The sequence below is a fragment of the Lipotes vexillifer genome, unplaced genomic scaffold (assembly GCF_000442215.2).
Source record: "Lipotes vexillifer unplaced genomic scaffold, Lipotes_vexillifer_v1.1 scaffold505, whole genome shotgun sequence".
Lineage (NCBI taxonomy): Eukaryota > Metazoa > Chordata > Mammalia > Artiodactyla > Lipotidae > Lipotes > Lipotes vexillifer.
In genome coordinates, this window is record NW_006785581.1 from 3445186 (window position 1) to 3458644 (window position 13459).

Sequence of the window (13459 nt, forward strand, 5' to 3'; positions counted from 1 at the left end):
AGCGGTTAGAGGGGCAGTGTTTTCTTATACAGAGTTTCTTACTTGCATTAATTTTACCTGTATTATCTTCATCAGGAAAACAAACTCAATGGAATTTAGAGATGTGTTTTTTTGGTTTTTGTTTTTAAATTTTATTTATTTACTTTTGGCTGTGTTGGGTCTTCCTTTCTGTGAGAGGGCTTTCTCTAGTTGCGGCGAGCGGGGGCCACTCTTCATCGCGGTGTGCGGGCCTGTCACTGTCGCGGCTTATCTTGTTGCGGAGCACAGGCTCCAGACGCGCAGGCTCAGTAGTTGTGGCCCAGGGGCCTAGTTGCTCCGCGGCGTGTGGGATCTTCCCAGACCAGGGCTCAAACCCGTGTCCCCTACATTGGCAGGCAGATTCTCAACCACTGCGTCACCAGGGAAGCCCATAGAGATGTGGTTTTATGCATTGGCCACACTCTTAAAATTGCCAATGGTGGTTGATTTTTGATATACTATGGCTCAATTTTATATTAAAGGGGAGCTATGGAGTTCTTGTGATGAAAGATGTATACACAACACAAAATACCAGTTTTGCTTTATGCTCTTGCCTTACAGGCCAAACTAACTGAAAAAAATGTAAAATTCCAAAGAAACCATTCTTTCCAGTGATTTCCTATCTCAGATATGTAACTCAGCTAGAATTGGGATTTTGGTGATAAAAACTGCATATGTTGGCATGAATGTCACATTTGGGTTGGGGAATGATTGTGTTTTTATAATGCTTCTTTTTGTTATTGCAGGGAAGGAGATTACGGCAGAAACTTTTATGGAGAAATTGGATAATGGTGCCTTGCTCTGTCAACTTGTAGAAACTGTGCAGGAGAAATTCAAAGAGAGCATGGATGCTAACAAGCCCGCCAAGGTAAAAGATCCCAAGGCAAAATCAGTCACTGTCAGATGGTGGATTACATTTGTAGTAGCTTATGAATTGAGTTTGAGGATTTTGTTGTGAATGGATGCTTTAAGTCCTCTATTAACAATGAAACAGAGAGGGTGCTTTTTAATTAGGTAACGTGTTATTTGCACTCTAATTACATAAATTACATAATCCTTTCAATAAGTCTAATTAAATAGAAGGTTATGGAAGTTGATGGTATTAATACAAAACAAATGCTGTATATAAACTGGTTGAATCTGATATATTGATTAAAATTTCAACAGAGAAATAACTTATGTCATCAGGCAACGAACAAACTCTGGCCAAGAAAGATTTACTGAATAGGTCTTTGTTTCCAGATAGATTAAGACTGAATACTGGAACAAAATATCTGGAGTGTGTAATATTTTGCTCTTTTTAAGTAAGTAGTATTAAGTACTTAAGTACTAAGTAACTTTGAACAAATTATTTTCTTTCTGACTTCTCATATTTCCTTTCTGCACATTGTTCTAATATTTTTCCTGGTTATTATAAACACATAATAAAAGTGTGGTGTTTGATATTTTTTGAAAGGAACAAGGTAGATGACACTTTTCTTAATTTAATTTTTTTTTACTTTTCTTAATTTTAGACAGAAGAAAAAGAGGTAAGAAAAAATGAGGTTAAAATATTGTTGAAGACAGCTTAAAGAAAAAGGAAAAGCTGTTAAACTTTCTGCAACTCTGGCAAAAAAAAGTAAAACTTATTATTTATGTCAAATTTCTTTATGATTACTGAGCTAAAATCTAAACAAAAGATAAAGCTCCCTGAAACAATGGGTTTCTTTTTATAGTGCTGTAGTTAGTTTGGGGATAATATTTTATATTGCTCTGTAAAGTATTACATAACATACAAAGCCTCTTCATTTTTTTTTCCATCTTAAAAGCAGGACAGGAATAATGACGCAGACATAGAGAATGGACTTGAGGACATGGGGAGGGGGAAGGGTAAACTGGGACGAAGTGAGAGAGTGGCATGGACATATATACACTACCAAATGTATAATAGATAGCTAGTGGGAAGCAGCTGCATAGTACAGGGAGATCCGCTCGGTGCTTTTCGTCCACCTAGAGGGGTGGGATAGGGAGGGTGGAAGGAAGACACAAGAGGGAGGGGATATGGGGATATATGTATGCATATAACTGATTCACTTTGTTATAAAGCAGAAACTAGCACACCATTGTCAAGCAATTATACTCCAATAGAGATGTTTAAAAAAATTTTTTAATTTAAAAATTAAAAAAATTAAAGAAGCTCTGTGAAAATGTTAATTAACTCATTGGTTCCCAAACCTTGCTGTGCAGAGGAATCACCTGAAGATCTTTAAAAACTATGAGGCCTGTGGCTCCTTTACCTGAACATTCTGATTTAATCCCTATGGAGAAGGACCTGGGGATTGGGATGTCTAAAAAGCTCTGCAGGTGAATCTGATGTGCAGCAAAGTTTGGGAACCATTGAGTTCATTTTTTTTTTTCCTGCATTTAGATGCAGACTAAATGATTTATGAATGATCAAGCAGCTAGTAAGTGACAGAGCAAGAACTTGACGTAGACGTCCTCTTTCCAAGTCTAATGCTCTCTCACTTTGGTTCACTGTGCGTGGCTTAGACACGAAGAGATCGCTTATGAAAATGCAGGCAATGTTAGGACTGTTAGGAAACTGATTTTTCTTCTGCTGTGTCCTCCATTGTAATATAACTGGCTTTTACTTCAGTTCACTAGTGAGAAAACATAATGCATAGTAGGAGGACAATTTGCATAGAAAATTCACTCTAAAATAATTAACAGAGGGGAAAAAAAGGGTTGTGCCCAGATTTTTGAAAGCATTATCTTAATAATGCTTGTATAGGTCCTGCAACCTCTGTGTTATTTATTGTTGAGGAAAGAGAGCTCATTGCCTCCATATTAAGATCTTGAATTCTTCCTAGTAACAAAGAATAAACAACTCTACTAAGGCACAGTTTTCTGATTTTGTTTATTTTGTCAACTTTTGCTTTTTAAAACAGAAGTTAAGATCCCTGAATAGAATTATAAGACTGTCAAGTGTAAGACAGACCACAAAGCACTAGTCTATTGCATAAAGGCTTTGACGTTGAACACATTTTGCTTGGGTTCTACTTTTATTGTCTATTGAGTGGATGTGTCTGAGCCTTAGTTTTCTTATCATTAAAATAGGATTAATAATTATGCATCTATGCCTGCCAAAGAGCATTACACAAAAAACTATTGATAAATATTACCTCTCTTATGCATTTGAGTTAAGAGATCCTGATGAGAATTTTAGATTAACTAGAGGAAACTAGAAGAAAAAAATAAGTACCTTGTAAAAGTTTATAGTTAATGTGATAGCTACTATATGCAAATATATGTATTGATACATTTGCCCCAAATCTCCATAGTAATATGTAATATTGAGGATAGGTATGAGTCAGGAGTTTGCTAGCTGTTTCCTTTGAAACATTTATTTCAAATTGTATTAGTTTTATAATAAAACTGTAAAACATAAAAAGAAACAAAAGAAATGTTCCTTTCATTTATTGACCCCAAGCTATTTGTTTAATTGAATAAAAAACTCAAGTAATATTTTGACTATGATAAATGTTTTAGTATAAAAATTCAACCATCATTATTAAACAAGTGTAGGTTTAAAAAACCCCACTATGACCTAACTTTCAATGCTCAAAAAATCAAATTTACTCTGAGTTAGAAGTTGACACAATTACTCTTGACTAAATTGCCTTCTGTGTCCTTGGCAAAATTCGTATATTTCACAACTTACTTCCAGTGCAGCTTAAATCAAAATAGCATGTGCTTAACTTTATGAAAAATGCAAAGACAGCTAGTTTTGCTTTTTGCATTTTATGAGAAATTTTTCAAAATATGAAAAGCCAAATGGCTAATATCTTCATGGCTATTATTGTTCATAACTATAATTTTCTCAAGAGTCATGGTCTTCAGTCCACCTTTGTCTATAAACAGAAATAGCTGTTATATGATATTCTACAATATTTTGTTATTATTAAATCTAAAAATAAACCAGAATAGATTTTCTAAGACCCACGTAGTTGGGTTTACGTTGACTATTTCCTTTAGGTAAAAAGGAGACTTTCAAATTGGAGGTTACAATATTAAGATCACAATATTGTTTGCTTACGTGTGTATGTAAGTAATTATTTTCCACCTGGGCGTTTTGAAATTTAGGGACAATAGTGGTGAAGATAGATGAGTTGGCCAATTTGCTGAATTAGTGAAACTGTTATGTTTACAAAGATGTTAAAACAATATTACTTAAAAAAAAATCAACGGCAAACTTGATCTCATCTAAAGTCACGTTATAGGAAGTCCTTTGTAATTCTTTTCCAGCTGCTTAAATCTCATATTCTTGTTCTCATAGCAATATTTTTATTTTTCCTGATTGATAGTTAATTTGGGGATTTTACAGCTGTGTAAATACTTTAGAGCGAATAAGTTATGTCTGGTATGTGTGAAGTATGTCTGTGTTAAGAGTGATTTAAACACTATTAATATTTGCAAGTAAATTTAATAAATATGATAGACAGTTTACATATTTAATATTTTATTTATAAATGCATGACTCATAGCCTATTCTGACTTGATAAAATACCCTGAATGAAAATAAATTATATCCTATGATTCTTTCTTTCCAAGCATCAATGGATCAATTTAAAAAATAGCCTATTTATGTTTTTAGCTTTAAGTAGTTAATCTTAGCCTGTGCACTTTCTCATTTTGCATGGAAGCAATGCAGAGATTTCACAGAGTTAGGCCATAGTTGGGTTACAAGTATTTGAGACCAGGGTGCAGCAATTTAATGTGTAGTTTGATTTTGATTACTTTATATGTACCATAATACAATCAATTTATTATAAATATAAACGTTAATATTCCCAGAGCTGAGGAACTTTAAAGGCAAAACTCTAAACTATTAATCTTTCCAATATCTTATTGGGATGAGAAAACCAAAACAAGTGATAAGTTCAAGGTTAGGTTTTATGCCTTTTGACCCTTAGTTACTTGGCGTCTCCAATCAAGACAAAATAACTGTTACATTGTTGTATGAACTTTCATATCCTGGTCTAGAGAGTTCACTTGCTATTGTATAATTGCTCTGTTCTTTTTCCCAATCATGACTTGCTGATTTGTGTACACGATTTTCCGAACCACTGGGGCATCAACATGGTGCAAAATACTCATAGGATTCAACCTCTTTTTTTCTCCTAACATTCCTGTTTGTCTCATTTATCTTAAGAGTCTCTGCCCCAGACATCAGAGTTTCCCTGGGTTCAGAGTTTCCTTTGACTTCAAAGAGCTCTGGGTGGTTAGATCAGGTTTGAAGTACATGAAGGGAAAAGAAAAAAAAAAAAGAAGTTCTGTTACTTAGTAGAATGCTACATTATGCTCTAAGGAAGGAACTGAACATTCACCGTCTAAATGTAGAATCCAGCCCTTGTTTGTGGGAAAGAACATCCTAGTCAGATAGAAGGCCCATAGTATGTTTGCCCATCAAGAAAACCTAGTTCTCTGAGCTCTGAGATAGCAATACCTCAGGATGTTGTGCCATCCAGGAATTAAATAAGACATAAAGATCAGAGTTTTTCCCCTCAAAAATCAATAGCACATTTTGTTGAGAGAACATCTTACCAAGATTAAATTCAGAGAAATCCAGAAATTTGTGTGTACTGCTGGTGTCTCTGACAGAACAAGAAAGTATGGTAGAAGTGGGGCTTCCCTGGTGGCGCAGTGCTTGAGAGTCCGCCTGCCGATGCAGGAGACGCGGGTTCGTGCCCCGTTTCGGGAGGATCCCACGTGCCGCGGAGCGGCTGGGCCCGTGAGCCATGGCCGCTGAGCCTGCGCGTCCGGAGCCTGTGCTCCGCAAATGGGAGAGGCCACAACAGTGAGAGGCCCGCATAACGCAAGGAAAAAAAAAAAGAAAGTATGGTAGAAGTGGTAAAAGGTTTTTCTTGAAAAGAAAATCTCAGCTGTGATTAATCTACAGGCGTTTGTATCTAGCTATGCAACTAAAATAATCGTATATTCCTTAAGAAATCCATGATTTTGAAATGCAAATGTATTGCCAAGATTAAACCAACAGAGTGAATCATGATGAGAGGGAGGGAATATAGGTGGAATGATATGGAAGTAAATGATGTTTTGGATGGGTTATTTCTCTGCCTGGGATTGAGGAGAGATGAAAAAAATAGGAAAGTTAGTGATAAAGTCCAATTCCTAGGAATTAAAAGAAATAAATATAAATATCTTCAAGTTTTAAATATATTAAAATAAATTATTCCCCATTATAAAATTAAATTCTCTTGTCCCGACTTCTCTAGCTCAGAGACAATGAAATGTCTTGGTTAATGTTTTTATCATTGGCAGTTTTTTCTGTTCTACACCATATTACAGGGATATACCTAAATGGGGCTTAAATGCTATAGCAGTAAATGTTTGTGTATAATGTAGAATGATATAAAAAGGTTATTGACTTTTTTTTTTCACCCTTTGTCAGCTAGTCATAGGGGACTTGATATGGACTCTATGTGCAGGCTGAGAAAAAAAAATAGTGTGAAAAGTGAGCAGGATAGGAAGTGAGTGATGTGCTTGTGGAATTTACCTGGATCTTCAGGACTGATTGAACTAATTCCATATGTTACACTTCTACTCCATGATAGAGTGTCGCTGGGCACAACTAAAAATATGGTCAAGTTAATTATCTGGAGCTAAGTTCATTTTAAACTGTTCAAGTTTCATGGTCATTAGTATCCCGAGTCAGGGATTCAACCTCCATCAAACAACCATAGCAAGCTAGGAACACTTACAAGATATCCTTTACAAAAAAGGCAATGTTCCTACATGGCCTCCACTACTGGCCCCAGAAACTTTACTTAGTTGGTAAAGCCCCCTTCCTGGATTCTCATAGGGTTTATCTTACACCCACTAGAATGTGTGTATTTTATGAAGTCATCTAGTTTGCCTACTATTCCTGTTCTTCAATATCAAATCAGCAAAATATCATGATATAGCAGAAGACTTTGGTATTTTGTGGGATGTTGAAATCCCCATAGTCCCTGTAGGCTATGTCACAGCTGGAGCTTGAGATGCAGGATAGTAAGTGTTCTGTTATTTTTGTCAAGTATAAGTAAACTGCTTCTGGATTTTTCTATTTATTAGGATTAAGAAAATTGCATCTTCCATATCAGTAGATGCATGCCAAGTACCAGGATATTTGTTCATATACTTCAGTGAAAAGGCCACATCTGGAACAACTATAATTGAAACTGTTACTTCATTATAATTTCCCCACTGTCCTTTGCATCCCATATGTCTTATATATGGCCTTGAATCGAATGGAGATATGATAGAAATTACTTTCTTTGCAATGTTCGAGTCATTGATAGTAGTGTGAATCTCTGATTTTTTCAAAATTGTGATGTTTTATTTGGTCCATCTGTCAAATATGAATTTATTCCCTGTATCAGGTAATAAAAATTCTGACAGTTGCTGAGAATATCCATGCCAAATACACATTCTGGAAGGTACAATAGTCATAGTGTAATGTGGACTTAGGTCATATATCCATCTATCACCTGATCCCCACAAGGCATTTCCCTTTCCCTAATGCATAGTAAACAGTTGAGGTCTCTTTTATAAGAAGGAAGCTTTACAGTAAAGACTTGAGATCAGCACTCCTTTCATTCACTGGGCTCATGGTCTACAAATTGGCTCTCATCTGTCAGAACACCTGTACCCTGTTGTTATATTTAGTTGTTTTCTTGTCTTATTCTTTCTTTATTCCTTTACTAGACTCTAAGATCCTTGAGGACATGGTTTGTGTTCTATTCACATATAAGTCCATCATAATAGCTGGCATATAGGTGCTCAGTTGACATGCTTTGGATGAATAAGTAAATGAATGAGTGAATAAATGGACCAATGCAGACATTTACTTTTAGATCCAGATGTTGTTATGAAACGATTTTTAATTCTGAAGACTTTTATTCTTATCGACTTGAAAATTCCTCCCTCTGCTGGTTCTGCTTAGCTCAGAAGTCTTTGATGTGCAAAATCATATGGAACCAAGTTGACTTTTTAAGTAATGGAGAAAACAGATTAGAGAATTTTAGGGCTTCCCTGGTGGCGCAGTGCTTGAGAGTCCGCCTGCCGATGCAGGAGACGCGGGTTCGTGCCCCGTTTCGGGAGGATCCCACATGCCGCGGAGCGGCTGGGCCCGTGAGCCATGGCCGCTGAGCCTGCGCGTCCGGAGCCTGTGCTCCGCAAATGGGAGAGGCCACAACAGTGAGAGGCCCGCATAACGCAAGAAAAAAAAAGTGAAGTAATTCAGAAAGAGAAAAATACTGTATGCTAATGCATATATATGGAATCTAAAAAAAAAAAAAAAAAAGTACTGACAAGAGACTGGCTGAAGCGATAGACCGTGGAGGTCTAAACTAGTTAGTAAATGAATGCTGGAGGAGGTCGGTCATTTAGGTAATTGTAGATGTTATTAGATAGTCACATGATACATTTATTATTTGAGTTCAGAGCATTATCTAAAGGTAAAAAAAATGATGATAGAAATGATCATATTAATATCCAAAGGTTTTATTTAGTTTCGGGATTACTTTTCAAGGCCTGTTTGTAATGTTTGCCATAGTTCCTGTAAAATAAGGATGAGATGAGTGATAACCAGTAGTTTTATGAATTTGCTCACCATTGAGAATTAGGAAGAAGAATAATTGTAGGGCCTTTCATGGAATAGGTTCTCAAGAGATAGTTCTGACCTGAAATGAGGTATTGTTACAGCAATTAAGGGTTGTGTTTTTCAATTACTGAAGGAGCCGTAAAGATGGAATCACCATGTTTATTTCTTTTCTTTTTTTACATCTTTTTCCCAGTAACTGCCTCTTTTGCCCAATAAAATAGTTGGTGAGTGAAATGAGAATATAAGAACTATTGTTTGTTCTCAGCCCCTAATTAGTCATCTACCAAAACACTATTTAACGACTAAGGTAAAAGTACCGTTTCTGTAAAGCTGCAGGAGGGAATCAGAAAATTCCAGTGTTTAGGAACATGAGCAATAAATACTGCTATTAGCTTTCCAAAAGACGTGTTATTTTATTCACCAGTGGATAGGTCAAAAAGAAAATTTAAAGTCATAAAGGGTAACAAGTTCATCATTTTATCAATCTTTAATAATATAGAATATTATGAACTACAAATATTTCATAATAATTGAGTCCTACTTATACACGTCATTTTGAAATTTGTTAGATGATTGATGAGTATATGCTAGGAACAGGAGGTGATGTTATTTACTCTGTATATTTATGTGCATACCTGTTGGTGAGAATGGGTGTGACAAAGACACAGTCTACTCAAGAAATTTACTCTCTATCAGGGAGAATATATGTATGTGGTAGTACATAGATGTTCAGATCAAGCATACAAAATGATTTGGAAGAAAGGAATTTTAAGCAGTCACAGATTTAAAAAGATAAGGGCAATATTTTATTATGTGGCTAAATTTAGAATAGAACTTAAAACATATAGTAATATATACTGAAAAGTTTTCATACACATATTTTTAAAAACCTTATTTTGAGTATGTCTCATCTAATTCCTAGATCAAAAGATATACAAATTAAAAATAATAATACCTGCTTTGTAAAATAATGGCTGTACACACACTGGAATGCCCAGTGTGCACGTATATGGGCCTATTGCAATGGTTTTTAAGTGGATTTCAGTACATTCATTTGACCATGTCTAGTACCCATACATTATTACGTTGTTTAATCTTACTTTTTATTACTACAAAGTCAGAATCTAAATTATTCTTATTTGATTGTCCTCAATGAATCATAGAAGAATTGCCAATCTTCCTCTTATTGTATAATTCTTTTGGTGGGTGGTGAAGAAAGCCAGTGTCTAGAAAGGCAGGCTGAGGTTCTTTGGGAAAATTGCTAAAAACAGTATAAAGTCTGTTCAATTATCTGTAGATGGAATTAGAAGTTCAACTACATTTTGGCTTTACATACTTATAATTATTTGGACAAGTGTATAGATCCTTGTATAGCCAAATGGAAAATAACCATGTGCAAAGCATAGAATTAACCTTTGTAACAAGCAGTCATGTTTGAGTCAGCTTTTTACATAAAAGAAGCAAATGACAATAATCAGAATTATTTCAGAATTTCCCTCAAATTGTAAGAGAGTAAAATAAATTGTATTATTATTATGTTTACCTTCTTTCTTACTTGTTGTAGACCAGTAGCTGCTGACCTTTTTACATGAGCAAAAGCAAGTCATTTTTTTCCCCAAGTTCTAATGTTCTTTTCACATTGGAGTTTGTTTCTGATGAGCTCTTTGTGCTAAGAGATGTGAGAGAGGGTATTTCTAGCCCTATTCTAATGCTCTGCTGAGAATCCCCAAAATCCAGAGTGAGGGAGGAGAAGGAGAAAGGCCAGGTGGCACCATTTAATCTAGAAATTTGACAAGTTTCAGAGCCTCCAAGTTTATGTGGATCTGCTGATAAAGGCCTCTCCTTCAAAAGTGTTTTTGAAAACTGTTTCAAAACTTCAAAGTGTAAGCTATTGTTTAGTAGTGTAAATGTTGGCTGCATTAAAAACATATGAGGGCTTCCCTGGTGGCGCAGTGGTCGAGAGTCCGCCTGCCGATGCAGGGGACACGGGTTCGTGACCCGGTCTGGGAAGATCCCACATGCCGCGGAGCGGCTGGGCCCGTGAGCCATGGCCGCTGAGCCTGCGCGTCCGGAGCCTGTGCTCCGCAACGGGAGAGGCCACAGCAGTGAGAGGCCCGCGTACCGCAAAAAAAAAAAAAAAAAAAAAGACATATGAAACATAAGACTAAAAATAAAACATGTTGAATTGAAATTCCAGAAAACGTGAAAAAAATTAAAACAAATTTTGGATTAGAAGAAGGAGGCTCACACACACACACACACACATTTTTCATCTACATGATTTCATAGCACCAGCAGAACATTGCCCCCTGAGCATAAAAGCAAACCTGATCAAATTTTTCCATGATGACATCATCTCTTCCCCTTACACGCTTACATACTTCATTTAACTGCATGCAGGCACGTGGGCAAGACAAGATTGTACAAGGAGTATAACTAGGAAAGTGTTTTCATGATATTTGATAGCACTAATTGTGGTCACTGCTGTTTCAAAGCTCTGTGGATATAAAATATTATGTCAAGAAAAGTCAGTCTCACCACATGGAAAATAGAAAATTAATCATTTTAAAATGAGCTGTTACTAAATGCTTTGGAGAAATTCTGGTCATTTAAACAAATCAATAATGATTATGCATGCCATTTCTTAATGAAGAACATTCACAGATTTTATAACAAGAGGCTTTTTTAAGGGACTGAAAATCAGGGGAAAAGAGTTTCTTTTTAATTTAAACATGTCTAGGGATTGCTTGGTGATTTAAAATATAAGTGCTCGCCATATTGATGTGTGTGTGGTCCAAGGTATGTGGTACTGGTATATTACAGGCTAATGGCATAATATTTTTTAGATGAGGTAATTGAGTTTACAGTATATAGAGCTTTTCAACTGTATCTTAAGCTTTTAGGGGCTGACTACATGAATACCTTCTATTGTTTCACTTAGCAGTTTGAAAATGCATTACATATCATGCATGAAGCTGTCTAGTATGTATTTGATGTTTATATTACTTTGCTAGTCATGTCTAATTTCACACCAGTATAGGCTGCTTGTCTAAAGAATGCCTTGCTAGCATCACTGCTCCATATAAGAAATAATGTAGCAATTCATATGTACATTTACATATGTATAAATACACATGTATCAATTATATTATAAATTATTATAATTTATATTGTTATAATTATATTAATTAACTGATTTATTATGTTAATAATTTAATAAGAGCAACAACCACATTTTATTCTATTTGTCATATTTGCTATATTTAAGCATTGTTTAAAGATTGAAACATAAATGATCTTTTTTCTCAGACTAAATGAATGCCATGTGATATGATAATAAAGCAAACATTTACTAAGTACTTACTCTAGGTCAGCAAGTAAGTTTTTTACATGGATTAAATCATCAGATAATTTAAAACTTAAGTCATATCATGTCAACTCCTAGCTCAAAATTCTCCAATGGCACCTTGACTCACTTGCAGGAAAAGTCCGAAATCTTTCTAAGTCTATAAGCACTATGTGCTCTGTTCCCCAGCTATCTATCTGATATAATTTCCTATGACTTTCCCCTCACCCCACTTTGCTGCAGCCATACTAGCTTCTTTGCTGTTCTTTGAACCCAACAAGCAGGTTCTACCCACCACAGGGCCTTTGCACTTGCTTTTCTAGCTTCTTAGGGTAGTCCTTCCTCACATGCATGTATGACTTGTTCCTCACTCCCTTCACATCTCTGTTCAAATGTCATCCCTTGGCTGAGGCCATTCCTAACCACCCTACATAAAGTATCATTTAAAGGTGCTGTTCTAGATTTTTCAACAAATAGATTTTATTGAGTGATAACTGTGTTCAAGATGCTGATAACTTGGGGCTTCCCTGGTGGCGCAGTGGTTGAGAGTCCGCCTGCCGATGCGGGGGACATGGGTTCGAGCCCTGGTCGGGGAAGATCCCACATGCCGCGGAGCAGCTGGGCCCGTGAGCCACAACTGCTGAGCCTGCGCGTCTGGAGCCTGTGCTCCGCAACGGGAGAGGCCGCGATAGTGAGAGGCCCGCGCACCGCGATGAAGAGTGGCCCCCACTTGCCGCAACTAGAGAAGGCCCTCGCACAGAAACGAAGACCCAACACAGCACAAATAAATAAATAAAAATAAAATTAAAAAAAAAAAAAAAAAGATGCTGATAACTAAAAAGAAGATTAAAGCATTACTGTCGCCTCTCAAAGGGCTTACAGTCTAGTTAAGAAAATTAAATATGAACATATAAAAATACAGATATCAATGGTAAGTGCTTAATAAATGGTATATACCAATGGTTCTCAAACTTTGTATCACCATAACATAATTACATTGATGACATTTTATCAATTATTCAATAAATATTTATTGGACACCTAAAATATGCAGGACAAGGTAACTTGTGGAGTAGCAGGGAAGGGAGAATAACTTTAAGCTAATAATGAAGTCAACAGTGAATTACAGCTGTGTTATGACTAAGTATGGGAAAGTCCAAGTACACGAGTAAGTAAGAGGAAGACCTAACTTAGTCTTGTAGAAAGATTTTTCTATAATTCTGAGGTAGGAATGGGCATTAGCCAGGTAGAGAGGGAACACCGAGTGTTTTGAATACAGAAAATAGCACATATGAAAGCCCTTAAACGTGGAGGTGCAGGATGACTTTGAGGAACTAAAGGAAAATGAGTGTCTGGATACTAGAATGTAATACTAGAGCATCAAGAGGTGAGACCAGAGCTAAGTTTTGTTGGATGTTGTCATCTATTTTTTTTTTTTTTTTTTTTTTTTGTTT

General features: G+C 36.0%; 1 protein-coding gene across 3 annotated transcripts in view; it reads left to right on the top strand.

The window, feature by feature from the left end:
• Positions 1-13459, top strand: part of GAS2 (growth arrest specific 2) — a 123252-nt gene that overhangs the window by 18114 nt on the left and 91679 nt on the right. For all 3 annotated transcript variants that reach the window (XM_007457638.1, XM_007457639.1, XM_007457640.1), the window contains one exon: positions 765-886. In XM_007457638.1, the coding sequence (XP_007457700.1) occupies positions 765-886 (122 nt within the window). The remainder of the gene's footprint in view (positions 1-764; positions 887-13459) is intronic.